This window comes from Odontesthes bonariensis, chromosome 22, assembly GCF_027942865.1.
Source record: "Odontesthes bonariensis isolate fOdoBon6 chromosome 22, fOdoBon6.hap1, whole genome shotgun sequence".
NCBI lineage: Eukaryota > Metazoa > Chordata > Actinopteri > Atheriniformes > Atherinopsidae > Odontesthes > Odontesthes bonariensis.
The window spans coordinates 16,702,379-16,726,165 of record NC_134527.1 but is presented as its reverse complement, the minus strand read 5'-3'; the positions used below and the strand labels follow the sequence as shown (position 1 = coordinate 16,726,165).

General features: G+C 41.4%; 1 protein-coding gene across 6 annotated transcripts; it reads right to left on the bottom strand.

The window, feature by feature from the left end:
* Positions 1-288: 288 nt before the first annotated feature.
* prrc2b (proline-rich coiled-coil 2B) lies at positions 289-21,758 on the bottom strand. 6 transcript variants are annotated; one of them, XM_075455890.1, is made up of 31 exons: positions 21,592-21,758; positions 18,178-18,355; positions 17,878-18,055; positions 17,347-17,449; positions 17,055-17,118; positions 16,683-16,826; positions 15,890-16,203; positions 15,661-15,785; positions 15,401-15,564; positions 14,744-14,828; positions 14,478-14,652; positions 13,740-14,085; positions 13,409-13,626; positions 12,859-13,060; positions 12,392-12,593; positions 9,428-11,446; positions 9,114-9,280; positions 8,445-8,551; positions 7,666-7,810; positions 7,395-7,471; positions 6,891-7,229; positions 6,661-6,762; positions 6,305-6,494; positions 6,117-6,214; positions 5,900-6,033; positions 5,514-5,754; positions 5,189-5,356; positions 4,908-4,984; positions 4,708-4,789; positions 4,100-4,309; positions 289-2,667 (listed from the first exon to the last, which is right to left on the bottom strand). In XM_075455890.1, the coding sequence occupies exons 2-31, from the start codon at positions 18,290-18,292 to the stop codon at positions 2,500-2,502; spliced, it is 6,759 nt and encodes a 2,252-aa protein (XP_075312005.1). In that variant the 5' UTR covers positions 18,293-18,355; positions 21,592-21,758; the 3' UTR covers positions 289-2,499. The 6 variants fall into 6 exon arrangements, with proteins under 6 accessions (XP_075312005.1, XP_075312009.1, XP_075312008.1 ...); XM_075455894.1 differs by having other exon boundaries at positions 6,945-7,229; XM_075455893.1 differs by having other exon boundaries at positions 9,114-9,277.
* Positions 21,759-23,787: the final 2,029 nt, after the last annotated feature.

Below are 23,787 nucleotides of genomic sequence, written 5' to 3'. Positions count from 1 at the left end.
AAAGTTTCAACTTTGATTAACTCCTCAGCAGTTCTTTAAGCAAACTGCTTGCACACAGGACAAGAACGATGACATTTCCAAGCTGGCAGTACTCAGATGTTTGGGAGTGGGGTGCTGGTGTGTGGACTCAAGCTTATTAGCTCCTTCATTAGATGTTAAGAAAACACTAATTTAATACCCAAGGCTCAAAATCCAACGATGGTAAAGAGGTACACTGTTAAGATTGCCGTAAACCTCAAGTTTCCAGCTCAGAATTCCTGCTTTCGCCCCCCCAAAAGAAAAAAAGTGAAAGCGTTATTTTTTAATACCAACAAGAGAATATAGAATCAACAGTACATTTAAGAAATCACAACTGCTTTATTTATTTTCTTCCAATGAGCTCTTTTTTTTTTCCCATTTTCTTTTTTGTTAAATCAAGGGAGAGTAATGACCAAATACCTGAAGGGATAAAAGGTCAGGTAGGATAAACAGAATGCTGGATCAGATGTAGAAAGCACTGGTCCTCTGACAAAGATGAAATATGCACCTTAACAAGTTTAAAAAAAAAAAAAAGAAAGAAAAGAAAATAAGAAAATAAACGGGGACACATGGTGCAGATACACTGATGAGAAGCATCAAGATCTCCTGCAGTAAAGGATAAGAGGCCAAAACACTCCCAAGCCCAACAGACCTACCAACACGTGAAAGCAGTCCATTCGGAGAGCAAAGTGACCTTTTCCACATCAAATCCTTTAAAGCGCCACAATATCTAAAATGAAATGTAGGATTGAGCCTCTCCTCACCAACGAGGCTCGACTGTACAGTTGAGTATGCATATACACGTATACCAGTGAAACACTGTCATAAAGATAAACATTTTGTAGTGTCATGGAGCATTTATAGTAAGCGGTAACATCGAAACATCTACCCAGTTCTGACATTGGTATTGTGAGTTTCAAAAGAAGTGTCCATCAACAGAGAAGGAGGACTCCCAACAGCTTCACATTGTCAAACAGAACACTTTGAAAGTCCTTCCAAGTCCACTGAAACTGATGCGCTCGCACAAAAATGTGATAATCAACCCCTAAACAGAAAAACAGATTGATTTGGACCCTGATTGCGATTACAAGTTTGGCTGCATTTATTGCTCGTGCCACTTCAGAGACCAGATGTTGTATAATCCTAAACTCCTTCAATTCTTAACAGTATTGTTTTAGTGGGATTTCAATTTGAGAGTATCCTCCAAGGAGTTTTGAAAATAAAATACCAGGTTGAGGGATGTCGAAAAGAAAGAAAAAAGAAGATCACTTACATAACATGTCCATTAACAATTTGATTCATTACAACCCAAGCAAAGCAGTAAGAAAGCAAACACTTCATTGAGATATTTGAGGGTCTTTTACAGCGACTGTGAATGTGCCCCTCCCCCCAAACTCCCGTGAACTTTATGAGTCCAAAACTGTTACCAGCTTGGGTTGATCAAAATCCAAACAGGTGATGTCAGCGGAATGAACGCTGAGCTCAGACATAGTCTTTGTGAGATGTTGCTAGCTTCTAAATAAGGAGTCCTGCAAGTTTACACACGTTCAGCACATCACATGCACACGCTGTGTCAATGCCAGTGAATTTCCCATGGAAGCAACATGATTCTGGTAAAGTGTTCGTCATTTCTGTTGAATTTACAAGTAGAAGAAAGTGAGCAGCAGAATGTAAAAATCAAAAGACAGTGTTGGGGGTGAAAAAAAAGAAGAAAAGTTTCTACCAATCTAAGCAGTTTTTCAACAGTTCACGGGCTGTGGTAGCAATTTCTGGGGTGATGTACTTGACCTTTTTCATGTGGACATGCAGGGATGTTCAAAAACTAGAGTAAGGTGTTTTTTTTTGTTGTCGTTTTTTTTTTTTTTTTTTTTTTAACTTTCTGGGTTAATAAAATAAGTCCTTCACCAGTGACTTGAATGGGTGGTCATGACTATAACCTTTATTTACTGGCAAAATACCAAAGAAAATGACAAAAGTGCCCCACTGCATTTCAAATTTGTTAAAAATAAAAACAGAGTTTGCTTCATAGTAAGTTATATCAAGTGTTTTGTATGGTCTTTAGGGCTAGAGTCCATATACAGGGAGTAAATACAGTTTGGCAAAACAGTATGAAAAATTAACCATCTGGGTTGGCCGCTTTCCTTTCCTCCCACTCACAAGAAAAACACAACACAAATATCATTTCTCTTAACCAATCTCCCCTTAAAAGTGACTAATAATAAATTAAAGAGGACCATGAAGAGATCTGCTTAAAAGACGGTCTGTGTGTATGCATATATATCTTTTTATATATTTATATATCTCTATACGCGTGTGAAAGAAGTGTCCAGTTCTTGAAGTCCAAGAAGGGTAATTCATTATGATATCTGCATGTGTATGTCCCTTGCCTTAGTGCCTTGGGATAAGGTGGAAGGCTCGGACATTGGTCAAGGAGCTTTGTGTTGGCAGGCTCGGTGGTGATGAGGATTTTAAGGTCCATTGTTATGCCTTGCCCTCTTCTACTTTGACAGCCTGGGGTTTGATGGCTCCAGTGCGTGCTGGTTTGGTTTGACCGGCGGAGGGTAAGGGCTCCTGGAGTTTGCTGGTCATGCCCCCAGATGGCGATTTGCCCTCCCCCACTGCCTGGCGCACTTCTCGCAATGCTTTACTCTGCACAAAGAAAAGGCAGACTTACTAAGGCCTACAACAGTGCCCGAAAAGCTATACGATTACTCAATGATAAGTGCTTAGACTGTCCAAAGCTGATTTTCAGCTGTCTATCTTGGGGGTTTCTTCAAAGTACATCTGTTATTAGTTGATTCTCATGTTTTTTACAATTTTTGATGACTTCTTACTGTAATGGTCCAGTTGGCCTTTCAAAATTTACATGAGGTAGAAAAGAGCAATCTATGGACACTTAAATGCAAATGCACCCGGATCAAAAACTAATTTAACTGAGCAATTTTCTCTTACTCAATTTTAATCAAACACAAAATCATTCAAATCAAACTGTTTATCAGCATTAGACAATCCAGAAATGTTACAGTCAATATTACATTGGGAAAAAATGTAAGTACCATATTTTCCGCACTATAGAGCGCACTGGATTATAAAGCGCACTGTCAATGAATGGTCTATTTTCGATCTTTTTTCATATATAAAGCACACCGGGCTATAAGGCGCATTAAGCGAAACAAAACAGTGTCGTTACTGTTACCTGGCAGTTCAGTGATGATTCGAAAACGAAACTTATAAAATCGGCTCGGCGCATGCGCAAAACCACAAAGTAGCAATTCTCAACAAGTAGCACAAATCGACTGAACACCGGCCTTCGTGAAAGCTCGGACCACAGTTGAGACTGATACCTTAGCCCAGGCATCCACGATCCATTGGCAGATAGTAGCGAAAGTCGCCCGGCGCTGTCTCCCTCCCTTGGTGAATGTGTGTTCGCCTTCTGTCATCCCCTGCTCACACGCAGCTCGCAGTTTAACTTTGAACGCCCTGTTGACACTGATATTCATGTCCCGTGCTAACGCTGTTGCCTTCAGTCGAATAGAGACTGTAGAGACGCTTCTACCCGCTGCTCTCTGTTCAATTTTGTTATTATTATGGTGAATCACAATATATATTACTCCGCTACGCTCATGACTACTGTAGCCGTAATGCTGCGGTGCGGCTTTGTAGTTTACCAAAGTCTTACTAAAACATTTTGACAGAGCGCCGTGTACAACACAAAATCGCTTCGGGGTCCGTAAGCTAACAAGAATAAATCCATATATAAAGCGCTACGGGTTATAAGGTGCACTTTTGTTTTTTGAGAAAATTATAGGCTTTTAAGTGCGCCTTATAGTGCGGAAAATACGGTATTGATAAAAAACACTATAGTTTACTCTGTCAACAAATGGTTACCAGTATCAACACTATAAATCTATACTTTGCCAGATAAGTCGTGCATCACTAAGAAATGTATTCAATATCTATTCAATGACAACGAGTACTACACATCTGAGGTCAAAGACAGACAGAAACACACACATTATTTCAAATAGAAAAAAGAAAGTAGATTAAATCAAATTACCTATATTTACAGTGGGTGGCTCACCTTCATGCCATCCTCTGGCCCTTTGACTGGGGGCTCAGGGACCGAAGGAGGGGCAGAGTGGGAGGGGTCGCGGCAGGGATTAGGGTAAGGGGGAGAACGGATGATGACAGGTTTGTTGACCTGCATGACAGGTCTCTGGATAGGGTTGGGGAAAGGGCCTGTGGTGGGGGGGCGCATGTGCATTACCATGTTGCCTTGAGCAGTTGGGACCTGTTGGTCATGGGAGAGGTAGGGGGGTGGGGGGAGGGGATGAAGGGGTGGGAAATAAATTAAACATGAATAATCAGCATGCTCGCATTGAATATCTTACTGCAGTTTCAGATTTGGTCCAGGTTCTTCAGTTTTATTTTCTAATCTTATTCTATCAGTTTGTACTGTATTCCAGCTACACACCAATAAGCAATGGGAACACAGATCATCGACCAGTCATGTGAATAAACGGTAATACTTCGAGGTCAACTCTGGATTACCATTTTGAAATGGACTAGAATGCACTTCTGACAGCATACATTAACTTCAAAATTTTAACAGCCAAAAGTGTTGGCCCGAGTTTAAAAAAAATGACCCGATTAATAAAAACGTCTCAACATATTTGTGAAATTACTCGCCTGCTGAGTAAAATGTGTAGGCAGAGGTCCAACAGGCCCCCCTGGACCAGATGGCTTCCCACTGGGGCTTGCAGAGCCAGGCCTATAGAGGAAAGGCATGAGCAAAAATTAAGTTAGATTCCATCTCAAATAAACGTACAGATACAATCGAGTGCATCGTGTGCTTTTAAATTCTACTACACAAACAAATCTCCACCCACCTGTAGGACCCTCCAGATAAGCCGTGGCAATGACTGGGCTTGTCAAACTGAAAACCTTTCATTTCCATCTGTGAGCCCTGAAAATGGGACAATTAAAAAAACAAGAAGAACATTGTCAATACACAGACAATTGTGGCTTGTTTATTTCAATTAGAAGTGGATGTAAGAGGATATAACCTGCAAAACAGCACGCCGAAATTGAGATATAATAAATTGGGTATACAGCTGGGCTAACATGGTTATCGCAGATAGGTTAATAACATCAGTTTGGCAAGGCTCACCTCTCTGCTGCCAGTCATGACACCTGGCTGGGAGCCCGGTGGCATCATACGACGTGGCCCTCCCACTGACAGGTTCTGTCCTTGTTGAAGCTGGATGGACTGTGGGAGAATGAGATGTTGCTGAGCTGAACCATAGCGCAGCTGAGAGCCAGGCAGGGGCATAGTAACCTGATGAAATAAAATATTACATTGTGATAGTTTGTAACGACAATCCTCCAAAACCAGGACCTTAAATGAATGGTGCGCACAATTCAAAATCCTTCTGAAATCTGAGACGCATCAAGAGGAAAACTGTATCTTGAGCTATAATGAAACTGAGCTTCACCTGAATGAGCTGTGAGTCCATTAATTGTGATGAACCCAAACCAGGCCCCTGGTTCATCTGGCTATCATAGACTAACTGCTGGCTGCCATTCATAGGCTGGTAATGTGAGCCTGACTGTTGTTTCACCATGTCTGAAGGCTGCATGCCAGGGAAAGCAGAGTAAGGGCCCTTCAGAGGGGCCCCTCCAGACAGCACCATGGGGCTGGGCTGTGACAAGTTGGGGTGCATGTAAACCTGGGATCTGAAAGGAGAAAGAGAGAGGACATAAGGGTGAATGAAGGAAGATATGTATATGTAACCATATACGGGAAACGGACAATCATGAATTTGTGATATAAACTGATTTGAACATCGGAAATTCCTTGAAAAAATGTAGCTGCCAGTACCTAAAGGGGGGCATGGAGTTGAACATCTCTTGGGACTGAGAGACAGGTAGACCTCCCCGAAGCCCCAACTGAGCCTGAGCCTGGAGAGACGTGTGCGTATGTAACGAGATGGGAATCTGCTGGGCTGCAGCTGCCTGGAAAGACAAGAACATGTCATATTACAACAACATGATGATGCACAAACAAGTGTATGTAGGTGTGTGGGCTATTTTTCTACCTGTGTATAGGTCTGTTGCTGGGTCATGGTAGGAGGAACAAGGCGTGGCTGGCTTGGAAAGACATGACCATCCAGATACAAAGGGGGAATGGGATTACCTACATTAGGGACAGCAACAAAAAAGCTTTTTGTTTAGTCTTCCAAGACTGAGCATTTCGTCAAACAGGGATGGAAGAATGTAATTCTACCTTGCATGGACATGGAAGGGGCCACAGATGCAACAGGCATTGGAGGCATAGAAACTCCAAAAGAACTATAACTGACACCAGTGGATGAACCAGAGCTGCAGGGAGCCTGAGCACCTGAAACACCTCCACCAGGGGAGCCTTGCTCGGGGAGGGACTGGGAATTCTCCCAAGCCTTGCGTGCCGATTCCATCTGGGAAAGAAAAAAAATATTGAGCTCATTTGCACATTTAAACGGCAGTAAATACAGTAATTACTTCTGTGCAAAAAAAGGGTTTCATAAACAAAACCATGATTCTTTATTTGTTAGATGAAAATAGACATCAAACCATGTCTACAAAGGATTTCATTTCAAATACCTTTAGAGTGAGATCAGCGCTGGGGAAGGAGATGGTGTTGAGGTTAATGCCAGGTTGCAGGTGGTTGGAACGCAGAATGGGGATGCTCTGATTTAGAGATGTCTGAGTGGGGAAGACGTTTTTTTTTTAATACAATTAATCAGTTTCACAACAACAAGAAAAAAAAGACTCAATTTTCATTAAAAAAAAAATAAACAAATAATCGGGATCATTATATGTCTTTACATTACCGATAGTTCTGTCCTTTTACAAGATGCCACAAAAGTGCGGTTTACGTCACTCACGTTGGTGTTAAGTGCATCCTGAAGCTTAACGGGATTTGATACGGGCACTGGAGTAGAGCCTGGTGGTAGGCTGAAATCAGAGTCTTTGGCACTGACACCAAACTCGATAGGCGGCACAGGCAATACAGTGTCCACGTGGAGGTCCACACCATTGACTGGTGTGATGGGGCCACCTTCCAGCCTGTCGACACCTTCTGAGCCCTTTCTGTGCTTCAGAGAGCGTTCATTTCCGATGGGCCCGGGTTTGTGCTGTTCTTTATTCTGTTCTGGGCCAGCATCGGAGTCCTGAGCATGATGAGGAAAAAGGTGCATATTTCTTGAGTTTCTCAAAGTAATCCAGTAAGTCTTGAAGTAATTTTTAAACAATCGAGCATAGAACAAAAATAATGCATCAAGTTTAATAACTGTTAAAGCAAAAGAAAATATATAGTCCCATGAGCTTCGAACTACCTCAGAGTTGGGTTCACTTCCAGTGTAAGACAACGGTTTAGTCCAGGAGTCTCCCGCTGAAGACTGTACTGAAAGAGCTACAAAGAGTACATCAAATGCTGAATTTTACACAAAAAAAGAACATAAATTGCATCTCAAGGCCTAAAGTTGAACTTTCATTTTAAGAAATATGTTCTCTGCAGTGCATATACCTTCTCTATTTCAAGTTACAAGTGTCTTACAAGGTTTCTGCTTAACAGTACCAAAAGCAGAAAACTGGGTCTGACATTACCTGAGCTGTTGGTCTCCCAGATTTCAGTTCCCAGATTGTTGGAAGAAGAAATTGCTTCCTCAGGCTGTTCCATGCTCATGCTTCCCTGTTTTTTAGCAAAGCGCGGTGGTATTTTGGATGTGATTGTCCGGTTTTTCACTGGCACCTAATAAAGTTGAAGTAAAAGATTAGTGCACAAGTCAAGCAAAGAGCAGTGGTGAAATGCAACAGAATGCTTTTACTCGGGCACAATTTAGAGGTACTTATATTTCCATGGCTTTTTTCTACCTAAATTTCACTACATTTCAAAAAGAGATAGCATTTTCACATCCACAGCATCTATTTTTAAACAGACATAGAGAAACATTTCAGTGTGATTTGTTATTTCTATTATCACCTACATATGGGTGGAAAGCAAACAGCAAAGAGGAAGTGAGCTGTCAAACTACAAAGGTGGGATGGCTGCCTGTAATACCTGCTTACAGAGATACACAGCTAAGCTTGGGATTTAACTAATCCTGTCAGAACAATACCACTAATTAGCGGTCACACCTGACAGTGAGCTTAATGAAAATAGTCAGAAACTAACAGATAGTAAACACTTTTAGCTGTAGGTGAGCACTTTTAGCTAAAAGTGCTCAAATTGCTATATATTCTATTGTTATCTATTCTTTATTCTGTGTGTTCAATTCCAGAAGTGACTAAGATAATAAAATGAAAGTTAATAAAGTCAAATGATAGAAAGAAGCCTTAGAATTACTAAACATTCAGATTGAACATGTTTAACTTAGAGCAGCTACCTGTTCTTTCCTCCTTCTCTCATCTTCTTGTGGGCGTCTTTGCTTTTTGGACAAAGCATCCTGGTATCCATCTGGATTTTGACCCGGTCCCCCTGTGTCTCCTTCAACTAAAAAACAAATGTGCCATCAGTGAGAACATCTGTAGATATGAAAGACAGTGTGGTCTTCTGTGAAATTTCAAGGGCGCTCTGCATTGCCACAAACAAAAGATTTATCAATGCAGGCTCACTATGAATGTAAAGTTATGTGATATGCATGTTTGTTTTCCCCATAATTGCTGTTACCCTAAAGTTGTTAGCACTGTAATATGATCAAGCAAAGCATACATTGCTGACATAAATGATGGTAACCAGCTAAATATGTTGTGTGTAGAGTAACTGACAGAGGGGGAGTTCCCATGACCCATGTCAACTTGTTAGGGCTGTTCATTTATGTGTTTTTTGTTTGATAAAAGGAAAGTTTGAAGGACTAATGCTACCAAGAAAGCAATCTTGACTCTGAGAAACTATGTTAATGTATGAGGCAGTAGCAAATTAGATCAACAAGTCCACCCTAAAACTAAAAGACTGCAGCATAGACGTTTATTTTGACACTCTACCAACAGCTATTTTTGTTCAATTTTCAAATCAACAAAATAGTTGTCGATTCAAAAATAAAAGTTGGACTCACTTGGGTAGCTGCTAAGCTCATACTGGGAAAGAGGTTCATCAATGTTCGTCTTGACAGGTCCTGATTTGAGCTCCTTGTCTGATTTCTTCCCAGAGGTCTCATTGGGCTCCATGTCCTCTGGTGGTGGCTCTATGCTGTAGACTGGGCCAGAGTCATCTTGACTCCTGCTGGGAACAGAATGGAGCAAAACAAAAATGTTTTAATTAGGCACATTTCTTTTAAAATTAACAAACTGTTTGCAGAACTGAAAGTTAACATATACAAGACATAGGTTAATACAACCAACTGTTACATTGTTCTATTCTTCTTCTTACCTCTTACAAGAAGTCCCTCCATTCTGCCAACTATCAGTCCTGTTAGACGAGGAAGTAGGGGGATTATCTGGTGTGCGCACCATCTTGCTCGCTTCCAGTAGTGATGGTTCTCCTTTCCTATTCTGCCGCTCCACCAGAGGTCTTTGACTGGAAAAGCTTCTCTTGGAAAGTTCCCTCTTCTCACCAGTGCCTGGCTCACTGTGGCCGGAGTCTGAGGGAATGTCGCCATGTCCCTGTGCAGCCATATCCCCACCACCTCGCTTCTCCCTCCAGTCACCAAAGTCACTATTATCTGATCCTGTGTCCCATTCCTCCGTCTGAGCATGCTGGGTGGAACGTCCAGAGTAGTGGCCACTGGGCCAGTTGTCATCCCCACTGCTTTTGGGGCGACCCGTCCAGGGATTTGCAAAATCTCCATTTACATACTCATCACTCGTCCACTGATTTGAACCAGGTTCTCTCTCTTGTTGTAGACGTCGAAAACGGGGGGGTTTGTCTTGACGTGGAGGACGTCGTCTCCTTAATATCTGTCTGTCAGGGTTGTCGTTCTCAAAGTAGTATTCCCCTTCACGGTCCTCGGTGCCATTTTCCGTGAAGGAGCCACTAAATTTAGGAGTGTACTTAAGAGCGTCACGCTCAATCAGGGCTCTGCGGGAGTAAGTAGTCTCAGCTCCAGGGCCATAACCATTTTCTTGCATGGAGCCACTGTTGCCGCTAAACTGGGGTCCACGGCCCCTCCATGTAGAAATGTCCCTGGCTCCTCCAAAGTTTCGGCTGTAGCTACCACCGGTGTTGAGCCTGGGAGGCAGAACACGACCTCCAAAGCCCCTGCCAGCCTTGGTCTTTTCTCTGGCATCTGAAGCAGTCTGCTCATCTGTGTAGACCTTGTTAGATCTCCAAGAGTCTCTATCAGCCTTACGGACTTCTCCAGACTCTGTGTAACCTTCTCCATTCTCAGATCCCTTCTGACGCCGTCTTTTGGGAAGTTCCTCATACTCAGAGGCTTCACTCAAGGTCTCACTGACATTTCGTCGGCGGGGTTTGCCTCTTTGGAACTCCTCAGCCTTTACAAGCTCCCTGGGTGGTGCTCGACCTCTACCTGCCCGCTGAGCACCACTGTTGTTATTATATGCACCTCTAAGATTATCTCCACCTCGGCCACCACGGGTTCCACCCCTAGAGCTAAATTCCCTAAAGCTCCGACTGCGGCCTCTACCTGTACCCCTGACTGCACCAAAGGCCTGTTCTTCATCAATGAAGATCCAGTTATTGCGCCGTGGTGCCTGGGATTCTCGGTTTTCAATGCCATCTCTAGGTGACTGGCTCTTGGCACTGCCCCAGTTGCTTTCCTTGGGAAAGTCATCAATATGGGTGCTTAGAGGCCTGTCAGTTTTGCTGGGAGCTGGGGACTGACGCTGCCTCTCTTCAGGCTGTTTCTCAACAATAGGGGAGGCTGAACGTCTATTGCTGGGAGGCTGGTTATCTTTCTTCAAGTCATAAACATTAGTTAGGACTTCTTTCTCTAAGCGGTAGGGGACAGGTTTCTCCTCAGGTTCAGATTTAGGCTTTTCATTCTCTTTGTCTTCTACTTTGAGAGCTTTAAGAACTGGCTTCTTGATGGGACCAGTTCTGCGAGTCAAGGTCCGTCCACTTGTCTCAGATGGCTGACTGACGCTGCTGGAACTGGAACTGGCCTCAGACCACTGGTTCTGGGAATTGTTGAGCCCCCCATCTTGTTTCTGGCTTCCATCTCTTTTCCAGTTGTCCTTGTCCAAAGTCTCATTGTAAGATTCAGGACCATCTTTCAGATGCTTGTCTCTTGAGTCTTGTTTTGTGTAATCATACTCTGAAAGATTTTGACAAAGGTTCTGTGCAGTGGTGAGCAGTCCTTGGTCATGGTGTTTTTTGTCTGAGCTCCGGCTCTGGTAAGCATGATGGTGGAGGTCATCTTGAGTGTGCGCCAAGCACTCATTGGCACCATCTTCATAAGAGTCTTGTTGAGAAGGGGCGATATCACCTCTGTGGAGATTAGGAGTAACAAAAAACAGAAGAATGCTAAAAATGAACGCCTTCAACACTTTACACAGTTCCATCCTGTCTTAGTAGTAATCTCTTATATAGAAAAATGTCAACATATCTTTTATTCCTTAACTATGACAGCATTCAGGGGAATCTAAAGCAATTAATGACTCAAGCCCTCTTTCTTTGTGCTACCTATTCAATTTAAGTACTCTTGCCACCCTGAAACAATTAGTGGAGCATCAGATAAAATATTCCCCTATGAAATTGGACACCCAATATTAGTAGTCACAGACTTCTTTTTTTGCTAACAGATGTGACGTAATCATGCACTGCTGTGATCTCCCTTCTACTATTGTTATACCAAAATTAGAACAAAATACTAACCAAAACATACTGATGCACCACCTAATAATTAAGTCCATTCTTATTGCTGGTTATGTGTTAATGTGCTGTAACAACAAGGGATGTGCATTGCAAATAAAAACACTATTCCTGGATACCTGGAAATGCTGGTGGATCACTTTGTGGTATGTATGAGAGACAAAGTTTGCTGCATTCAGCCACTTGCTAGTTATGTACAATATTAGTAACTTCCATTTGTGTTGGTTTAATATGTGCAAGAAACACATAACATGATCACTTTATTGCACTAGGTGCTGATAGTGGATGAACAGTGTGGAGACTCCATTTGAAGAATGCCTTTGAAAAAAAACAAAGTCATCAATTCACCCAACCCCTCTAACCTAGAATGAATCAGGACAGACACCCTTCATATCTATGCGCAAAATCGAGACATATTGGAAAGTGAGAGGTGAAATGGGATTGGGCCTTAGATTCTGCTAAGCATGACAGTTTCCAGGAACTTATCAGGATACAAGAACACCTTGTGCCTCAATTTAAGAACTGTAAAGTTTTCCAATTTTTACCAACACATTAACTGACCTGTCTGGCTGGCTATTATCTGAAGTTTCGTGCTGTCTCTGGTAAGGTGGAGTGAAGCTGCGCAAGGGGTAGCCATCTTGGTTCCACACTGGGTAAGGCTCCGTGGATGGGGCTCGTCTCTCTTGGTGAAGGTTGGAATGGCATCCATCATCTGAACCAGGACTGTTCAAGTGCTCTGGATGCATGAACGGTTTTACCATCCCTAAATCAAATCAATCACAATGGTTAGATTGGAAACTTTTTCTGTAATAGAAAAATCTCAGGGCATCCAGCTGTCTGCTCAGGCAACAAATACAAAATTGACTTGCAGTATGTTTGTATATGCAACCCAAAGCAAGTTTCAGATGCAGTTGCATATATTCTTTGTTTAAACCTCAGTAACCTGAAGCAAAGTTGTGACAAGATTCCACAATATTATGTTGTTGCTAAGGCTAGATCATCTGTTCAGACATGGCTTTAGTGTGTACCTGAAGAGTGAACCGAAGCAGGGTAGTAGTCCACAGGGGATCGTCCTTGGGTCATGCGGGGATCCATAAAAGGCGGCATCATCATCCAGCGGGGATCAAACCCAAGGACATGTGGGGGATAATACCCCCGCTGGGCATGGCTTGAGCTTGATGAAGTAGGATGACCCGACTGTTGCCAATGCTGCAACTTGAGCACTTGTTCCTAAAGAGCGGATATAAACACTTTAAATGTTGGGAGAAATCCATCCAAAGTCCTTTCACTGTGTAAAAGTTAAATAGATTTTGGCAGTCTGAGTTAGCCAGGGAAAGATGTTTTTGCTTCAAACTTCATGGTTCAGAGGATGCTTGGTTGTATGTCAGTTTGAAATAAACTAAGATTATCTGCAACAATCAAAGAGAAATTGGTCATGGTTCAAAGATTTTCACATTATGCTGAAATCCCTGCTTACTTGAGCTCCTGAAAAAAAAGTCCAGCTCAGAACAAAGCCACTAATACATTAGTCTGAGATTAAGAATTAACAGGTAGAAAGCAGCATCAGCTAGTTCTCACCTGCTGTTGCTGTTGCTGTTGCTGCTGCTGCTGTTGGTGCTGCTGTGACTGTTTCTGAAAGCGGGGTGGGATTGGTTTAGAAGAATGACGTCCATTATAGTCTCCTGGGGGGGAGAAGGGCTCCTGGCCATCATCCTCACTACTGCGATGGGTGGAGAAGCCAGGCTCCTCCTGGTAACTATGGCCAGGGGAATTGTCTGGCAGACACTCACTTCCTTCTGGAAATAATTTGAATTTGTTAATTTCCTGTATTTTTTCCCATTTAAAATATAATACATAGGTTTTAGTATTACAATATACTTTCACATGCACATCTTTTTTTTTTTTATACCTTTAGTGCTGTACTGCCAGTTATCATGATGAGCTTTACTCTGTTCCCTGTTTGGGGACATTGAGAGTTTTTTGCCTTCTACCTCCTTCGGGACATCTTCTGTCCTTGATGTCGGCCTTTCAGTCTTCCCGAATTTCTCATCCAACTTTTTGAGTTTTTCAGCACACGCAGCCAGCCGTTCTTCGCGGGCACGTCTCTCTTCCTCCTCTCGCCGTCTGCGGGCTCTCTCAACAGCCTCCGACAACTCAGGCGACACATATTTAGCCCTAGCTGGCGCTTGATTCTGAGACTGCCGTTGGTGATCGTCGTGCTCAGCCAGTGGCTCGCTGTGGTTTTTCTGCTGGACCTAGAGTTTTTACAGAGGCAGTTTAAAGGGGAGTGCTCCTGTTTAATGCAGGCTCATGAGTTCAAAACAGGCAGCAAACTAAGTCCTTAACTATTTAGACCACTGGCTTATTCTCTTTTTTTTTTTTAAACTTATGCCAATAGTTACTTTTAAAGAGTGTTTATAAGATGAATATTGCTATGGTTACTGCAAGGTCATCTCCGTCAATGACAGCCTCGTTTAAAGGGTGTTTCAGGCCCATTGGTATTTGTGCGCTGTATAGGTTTGCATGCACCAGTCACCGAGGGATTTAAAATGCGTTTTAACTGTGGAAAGCAACATAATAAGTTAATCTTCTCTAAGTAGTCTAAAAGAGGATTAAAGTAGGAAAACACTGCAGTTTGTATTGTTACCTGACTGTCCGTAGAGAGATATCTACTGTTGGGCTTCCTGGGAGGCTCGTGGTGGTGATGTTGGTAGGGATAATTTTCCTCTGGGCCCTCCTGGGGGTAAGACGCCTCCCCTGAACTAAGGGAGGACTGGCAGTCCCGCTGGATCTCTCTCTCCCTCTCCCTCTCCCACTCAGTCCTAAAAAGAAAGAAATAAACCAGAACCCCTTAATATGATAACAGAGACAGTGAATGAGAGCAGGAATGAGCAATGAAGAAAAAGCTCTTACCACATCTTGTTTTTATCACTTGAGTGTTCTTCTTCATCATCACTGAACTTGAGCTTCTCACTATAATCAACTTCCTCATGAAGCCCTAGAAGAAAAAGAAAAAAAAAAGGAGTACAGTTATCACATGAATGTTGTCAGCAGCTACTGTAAAGAACAAGACTTTTGTTGTACATTATGCATTTAAGCAGTTAGCTTAACAGTTAGCCGCTTTAACAGCACTTGGTCTTGACATTAAACACCATGCAAAGTTAAAAACAAGTCAAATTTAAATTGACTTTGTTTGAAAAATGGGCCTAAACTTATCGATGAGACCGAGGGTAACCGACTGCTTCTGGTCTTCAGGACAGATAGGACGAGTCATCTTATTTGTCTACTCTAGCTCTTACAGTTACGGTTAGGCTGAACTTCTTTAGATGTATGTTTTGCTCACTTTAAAAGGCTTTACCGACTTAAAACTAAGAAAAATTGATTTTTAATCAACAAGTGTTTGTCTTGGTGATCAGCATGTGATATTTTTAGTTAGTAGTTAGTATACACGTTGTTATGGCAAGGAATAAGCAGAAGTTGAAGAGGAAACTTACAGGAGCAAAATCTAACAACATGTCTTCTCTGGTCACAATGGGAAAAAAAAAAAAAAAAAAAAAAAGCAATACTGACCGGCCCATCCATCCTCGCAGTCATTGTCAAGCTCATCCAGATCTTTCAAATCTTCTGGATTAATAATGGCTGGGCGCTGAGGCCTGTCACCAGGCCTGCGGATAGGCTGAGAAGAAAGCCGAGGAGGAGCACGGACAAAGCGGTTCTCTCTTCTTGCGTCACCACTGTAATCCACGATGGAACGACAAGTCAACAACTGCTGAATGTTACCGATGCCGCTCAGTTATGAGCATCTGCAAAGATATTCAGAATGTACTTACTTGACAAGTTCAGGTTTAGAGTAGTTTTGCCTAAAAGTGGGTTTGCTTTCAAATCGAGCTGGGGCTGCTACGGTGGTAGGAACATTGTCTGTACCCGTAGCTTCACGAGTGTCTTTAGAGCACATCTGAAAAAAGCAGGATCACACAGGTTATTTATATAAATGGATAAAATGTTTTTTTGTGTTTTTCCCCTAGTGACCAGTAAAGTCATAAACCAGTAAGTACTTACAAATGCAGGCAACATGTCATGGTAGACAGCAGTTGAAGTGTGGTGAAGCTGGTACTGCAGGGCAGTAGGGACGGTTGTTCTGCGCACAGGCTGGGCGGGTCGGAGGGAAGGCTCCTTTGGGTCAAGGCCTGGTGACTGAGCCGTCACTACAGTAGAGGACGTGGTGCCGGTGGCAGAGGAGGGGTGAGATGAGGCTGGAGGAGTGCCAGACTCACCCAGGGCAGTGAGCTTACCTTCAGCATCTGCTGGGAGGCTGAAGGTCAGGGATGAGGGCTGAAGGTTCCTGCCACCACCTTCCCTCCAGCTCGTCACATCTTAAAGTAGCAAAAGGGAAGCTTTTATTTTGAAAAGCAGCTAAGTATAGGACCCATTTGAAACTGACATTAAGTCAGTTACTGAAATAAAGAAATAAAAACTAATTACACAATTTCAAACAACCATCAAAAAAAAAAACACAGAGCTTTCATAGAGAATTCTCTGCCAAGAGAATGGTTGAATTTCACATCTAACTACTGGGATGGCTAAATCTTGTGAACAAACACACACACAATGATCACATTCTTTCTACCTCCACCAGAGATACAAAAACATGGAAAGAACTGTGCCTGTTCTCTGTAGTCTGGGAATTGCTGTGCTTCAGTTTGTTATCAATATATTCCAACACCATTGTTGGCTCCCAGATTGTAAAAAACATAAAAATTCCACCAGTTTAACAATTTGCTTTCCACAAAGCAATGGCGTATCTATTAGCCTGCCAGCTGTTTCCTGATAATTGGGAAGAAACAGAACTTACTCTGGGGGCGGAGGCTTGGTCCGGGCCCATACGACGGATCGAAGCCGCTTCTTTCCTTGCCAACCCTGTCCTGTTCTCCAGCTGCCTTCAGCGTGGGAAATTCCTCGTGAGAGAAGGGCTGAAGTCGGTTTGAGGCCCTTAAACCTGTCGACATGGAAAAAGGTGGTTAATGCATCGGCCAAAACAGTTGGTTCAGTCAACTTTTTTTTTTTGTCAAACTTCGTAAGTAGTTAAGTTTGGACAGCACAATTAGTGGTGGATCCCCCTCTTTTAATTGTGGCGGCAGGCAAAGTCAGTGGACCAACACCGTTGGTAAGGGATTTTATGCAACACGCTGATAATGAATGATAAGATTGGTCCGCGATGACTCACCATCTTGCTCTACTGCCTTTCCATTTAGCTGGGCCCATTGCTTTGGTCCACCTGCGTTTGTGTTCTGTGGAAATAAAATTTGTATTAAAGTCACAGAACAACATAGCCGTGGTGTCATTTGAGACAAAGAATGAATATCAAGTCAACGTATAGACTACTTTTCTTGTCTATCCTGGAATGGGAGTAATATTGCACTAATTAAGGCATTTTTCAAGACACAAGTTAAAACACAGCTGCTACACTAGTAAGAAACAGCTACAGGTTTAAATTAACCACAAGCATGCATACACACCTCCTGACTGGCTACTGGTGAGGGCTTCTGAAGATTGGAGACAGATTTCGGTAAAGCCAGCTGCGGCTGCAACTCCGGCAGCTGTGTTATTGATGCAATAGAACTACAAAAGAGAGGAAAATGCACTGTGACTGATTCAATGCAGAAGAACAAAAAGCCACAACACTATTGTTTTGACCATGTGGGCCTGGTGAACAGCTGACAGCTACCAAGTTCAAAGCTCTACTTTGGCCTCATGCTTCGTTCTGAAAGGAATGTTTGAGTGCGACGTTGACACTGTTTTCTTAGGAACGTAAATATCGATTTCACCCGGCGTAGTTATCTTGTTTACACGGAGTGTTTCGCAGACATTTTTGTTTGCTCGTATTTACATTTCAAAACCACAAACCAAGAAAGCTGGGAACCTTTTCACTGCTACAGCAGTGAGGAAACCAGTGGCCAGATTTTTTTAAATAAAACAAAAGAACTTGTAGCATAGCTGATCAACCTGAGCAAAGATATAAAATGAGTTATCATAAGTTTCTTCCGTACTTCTTTTGATCGGGTTGTTCCTGCTTGTTCGCCCATCCTGTACCGTCTTTGGGCACTATAATCACGTTGGGATCGTTTCCTTTGTTTTCAGACTTCAAGCTCGGCAGGTGAGCAGGTGGGGGCATGCGCCGGGCTGCGGCCACTTTGCCAAGACTCTGCAAGCCATGTCGTGGAACTACTGGGAGACAAAAAAGGGGAAAAAAAAGACACTTAAAGACAGGGAGCTCAAATTAATATAGGACACAAGATAACAGATGATCAGAAAATAATGAGAGAGGATCACAACCAAATCAACCTTACCTGTGTTTTTCTGAGTTTCTATTGATTTTCCCTTGTACTTGTCAAATAGGCTGAGTGAGGAATACTTGCTTTTCCCATCCTTGGACTTGGTTATTTGCCCCAAACGATCGGACATTGCGATGTAATGTCATCGAGTATGAAAATTTTTCTTTGCGCCTCTTCCCAGTGCCTTCTGATTCTAAAACAGAGGAGGGGATTCAGAGTGTAAGTAAAGACATCACTAATGGAAAAGTTCATTCATCAGAGTGAGGCGTTTAGTTTCCAGACGTGAATACTGACTTTGTCACACTGCTCAAAACCAGCTGAAAACAGCTCAACCAGACCTGCTGGAACAGTTTCCGCACAACACTTTTTTTCAAAGTCTTATACTCAGTCTAAGACTGGATTTCTGAGGTCTGTGACAGCTTCAATTTATTAACTATTTGTCAGATTTCCACCCTGGCAAATTTCTGTTGCTAAAGACATATGGGTTATAGGAGTTCTCCTTCAGGTTTCCATCTGATAGAAATTCAGTCATATACAGAGCTATGTAGACTCTTGGTTGCCATGTCCGTGAATTGAATGGTATTAGGTAGCAGAAAAAGGTGTATTCTACATAGTACCAGTACAGAGTACTGTGTGCCTGCATCCAAAATTTAAGGCAGTACATTTAAACAATGATTTGGCCTTAAAAGCTCCTGCTGGTTAAAATGATCAAAGAAAACATTTTCAGGGCTAACTTATAATGAAAGACGATAAGTAAGATGAACTAGAGAACATGTATTTAACTTGTTTAACTAAAAAAAACTGTCACCAACCTGCCATCACCAAAGCTATCAATGACCTAAAACTCAAAATTTTGTGGAAGGCTTTACCCAGATACTGTGTAAAATGTATAACTGATGTATACATCTCAAGTGACCCTAACTTTTTGCAATTCAAGACCTTAAAAAATTAATTCTAAAATTGAGGCCAATAGACTCATCCTGTTTCCAGAGAATCCAAATCACGAGTATTTATCATATGTTTCGATTGTAGTTTTTGAAACCTCGCCATTACAACACGTGAAAATATAGCATGAAAGTAATGTGAGCAGTTTAACGCAAATCTTTGCCCCTTTTGCTGCACTCTGGGTTGCTAGACTGGGCTAATCAAATATTTTTCAACAGTAGTCATGCTAATGAGAAACTGAGGTCCACATCAGCATGTAGGATAAAATTACTACATGAAACTCGAGTCCTATAAGTACATGTTTAGCCCCAAGCGCACTCAGGGTAAACATGCTAATACGAAAAAAATGGGAAAAGATTTCACTGCATACCAGTTTTGGTGTAAAAACATATAAGACCTCTTTTTTATTGGGTTGGAAAACTTCTCCAGCAAAAATTTCCACCATCAAATAAGGCCTTTCGCCACCTTTAGGGATGGACAGTCACATGCAATTTGCAAAGCGTCCAAGAAGGACGTGCTCTCTCAGGAGACTCCTGTCTTTGGCTAGATTTTCAAAAACCAAAAACCGAGTGAATTTATTTGAAAACCAGAGCAAGAATATGCTGAAAACATTTCTTTAAAGAAACATATATACCAGTAACGAGAAACAGTGTCACGATGTTGCCATCTTAAGAGTAACTCTCTTTACTCTATAGACATATGTTTACAAAAAAAAAGCGCACATATTTTGTAAAAATCTCGATCTCATCATTTCTAAGCAAGCTTACAAGCTTATTCATCTGACAAACATAAAAAAACATATCAAGATACAGTGTTATTGTTACCTTCAAAAATCTTATATACAAAACAGCAATATGCTAACCTGCATCCAATAAAATTGCAACAACATACAGCAAATACTACCCTAATAACCAAAAAACACAAGGGTTCATGCATGCGCAAAATGATGAAAAGGTAATGTTGCCTGGTACAGGAGAAATTAATCAATTCATGTCTCCAGAGGACTCCTCAATTATTTATGACCAAGATGACAATTTCAAGCAATTTTCTGATTTTTCAGATTCGTATACAATTGGATCTGGTAAGACAAAAGAATGGTGATCAATTAAGCCACTGGAATCCATGCTCACCCATAGTGAAAGTTATAAATGCAATCCAATTAGGTGATATACACAAACAACACAAAAAATTTAATTAAACGATACACGGTCCGCTATGTCCTGAAAGTGTTATCATTTTCAAATTATTAATACCAATTCTCAATTAAACAGAGCCTTATCAGTGTACAAACACATAGCATATTAAACCAACGGCAATCAGTTGTTGGTTAATTTAACTCTTATAAAGCTCAACACATAACGGGAAAGTGTACACTTTAAGAAAAGAATCCGCCAATCCTTAACACCATAGGCTACTTGTTTTAAGCTCCACATTGGCATCTCACTGGGACTTGTATCGAAAAATATACAGGATGTATTTAGATATGTGTTAAAAGGCCACAGTCTTTTGAATTTACCAAGTTACGGAAAATAATCCAAATTACATAATTATACATGTAAGTAAGTCTAATTGGTGAGCTAACGCCGTGACAGCTAACGCATTTAATCTCCAGATTTGAATTTATACTTCAAAGCCCCTTTAACAAAAAAAAATCAATTGACATGACTTTTAACCATGATTACGTAATTCAAATCTTACAGCAACATAACAATTAAAAACTCTTGACCTCTTAGTAGCTCCCACAACGTAGCTAGCATTGATGCTAATTCCTGCACATGAAACTGACAGTCACTTTGCTGCACGGAAGCAAAAACAGCCCTTTTAATCTTGAGAAACCTAACAAAAGGTGGTCTTTTTTAGCAATATAAAGATATATTTATCAAGGTTCAACAAAAGAGATGGGGAAAACCCTGGACGTAGTAACTAAACAACAATGGCTAACATGCTAACTGGTGGCTAATCCGAAATCGCTATGTAAACATCGTATGCTAACGATTACATGTCCTATGGAGCCGTACATAATTACAGACGCGTCTTTCAGACCGTTTTAAAACAGGCAAACTGGTGTATTTTAGTTTGCTGGGGTGTGCAAGCTTAAATAAACAAGCAAATGTCATTATTTCGTGTTAGCTAACTGCCTCCACTAGTCGTAGCTTGGAGGAAAACTAGCGAAACGATAATCCCGTTAAACTTCCACTACACTATTACAAAAAAACCCTCTACAGGCCAGGGGGTTTTCAGTGCATTTAAATGTACGGTTACCTTCCAAAACACTCCTCTTTCACTTAAACCTTTAAACACTTAAACCCATGTCATCATTTTCAACCTTGCTTGGCTTTCTGAACGGGTAGAATACAGCGATGGGAATGTAGGACAAGGCGATTAAAAATGGCTGCTGCCCAGAACAAAGCAACAATAAAACTGGGCAGCGGAGAAGATAAGCAAAAACAGACGATTTGACACATTACAGCACTCATAACTCACCGGATTCAACAACTTAAGTATGTCTTCTGATCAATTATAGTGATATAATTCCACAAAATGTTGCCAATTCAGAGGATGGATTGCGATTGTAAAGCCCAATCTTCATAGGTTGAACCGATCGCGGGGATGTTGCTGGGGTCTTACCCGGCCTGAGAATGAGCAGGGCAGTGTGTAGGCTGGATCCGCTCGGCTCAGAGCGTCATACGTCAGCAAAGCACGGAGCCAAGCAAGCGCAACCATCGCCCCCTAGTGGTTGATTTTCACTAGGATTCTCCAGGACATTTATAACTGCGTTATTGAAAAAACTATTTATGTCAATGCAATAAATCTTAAAAAATACAAACTTAAATGAATAGCATATTGGAGCTATATATGGGTAATGATATTTTCTCAAACACGGGGGACACAGCTGATATGATTTATAATGGAACTAACTTTTAACTCCAATACTCCAATACTTCATTGCACAAATTTAACCAAAGTTTGTAAACATTATTCACCTGATACTTCATCATTTTATTGTTTTCTTAGACCGTAATATGATTACAGTGTTTGGGCCATCCATGAAACTGCTGGACTGGTTTAGTCTGTTAATGAAACGTGTAACCTCCTACAAAAAAAATTATGTAATTTTCTGCATTTGTAAGAATCTAAGTGTTCTGAAATGTTCGCAGGTTTTAAACTAAAGGTAAAACATATTACTTGTTCATTGTTGTTCTGGTTGCAAAGGTAAAAAAATTTGTTTCCTCGAAATGGCACAATCAATGACAGATTCCCACAGTTTCTTCTGACAGAATTTCTGCCCTACAGGAATAATAGTTTAAACTTCCAATTAAGAGATTTTTTTTAATTCTTTCTTATTATCAAAATGTGACCAAAACAACCCCAATGTGGCATAAATTTGGACAAAAAATGACCGGCTACTCAGATGAAACTGCCAATCACCCTTGCAGGATGATTTAACCATCATAGGGTCCTCGTCTTTTTGTTATACATGGAGTCCTGCTGGGTCTGGTGGACCCATTGCTTTTTGGGGCTTTTAATTCAACATAATCAAACCTTTTTTTGTTAAAATACTCTGCAGATGTTTACTTCATCCCAATTGCAAGTATTATAAACTACACATATGTTAAATTTTTTTCCCTTTACCTTTGTTAAATTAAATTTATGAATAAAAATGCCACTCGTTTTTGTTCATTTTTTTATTCAAATGTAACAAAATAAGAAAAAGCATCATAAAACAGGCATAACTGGAAAGTAATCAACAAATGTACAAATGAAGCAAGTATTATTTATTTGAATTTCATTAGAAATTCAACCTAGTCAGGTCAGTTTACACATAACATCTGTCTGAACAACACATTAGCCCCATTGAACACAGCTATTTTCATACCAGACCATACCACACATAAGGGGCTGAGTTTCACTGTGTTTGTGTACTGTACTTCTTGCACTGGGTGCATGTATATTGTGTTTTTCTGTCCTTCTTGGGTCCACACACTTCACAGTGCTTATTTTTGTTGTTGCCGGCCATCTAGAATAATGAAAAGATAAGGATCTTTAGTAACACTTCTCTCTCTCTCTCTCTCTCTCTCTCTCTCTCAGAAACATGAATTATTATACGGCAACAGCATCAAACACTTACCTCAGGCTCTGCAGATGGTGCTTCTGTAATTTGGGAGGATGTGGCACCATCATCTTCCCCCTGAATCCTCCTCACAATGGCTGCAGAGATTGGGGTTCTTGGAAGATGTCGTCTTCTCTCAATCTGAGGTCTCACCAACATTTCCCCCAATTCCTCAAGAAAGAGACGCCTCTTCTGCAGCTTTCGCCCATTACACTCTGGGCTCAGTGACATCCAAATGACGAAGGTGTTGTACAAGGAGATATCCAACATATCAAAGAATATCACCAGAGGCCATCGTAGGGTCTTCCGTTTGCAGCTGTAAGCAGTCACCAGCTTATCGAGGTTGTCCACCTTTTGTGGCATTATGGTCCATGATCATTTCGGGTAATCCTCACATTCTACTTCCTCTGCATCACATAAACATCTGTAAGACAGTTGAAGACACAAGACAATCAAAAATTACATCTGCTGGTTTGTTGTTCCTAGCTGGGCCACACAACATCATATAACCTGCTTATGATGTTTAGCTTCTGAGCTGAGACTGACTGGTGGCATTACACAGTTTCTGC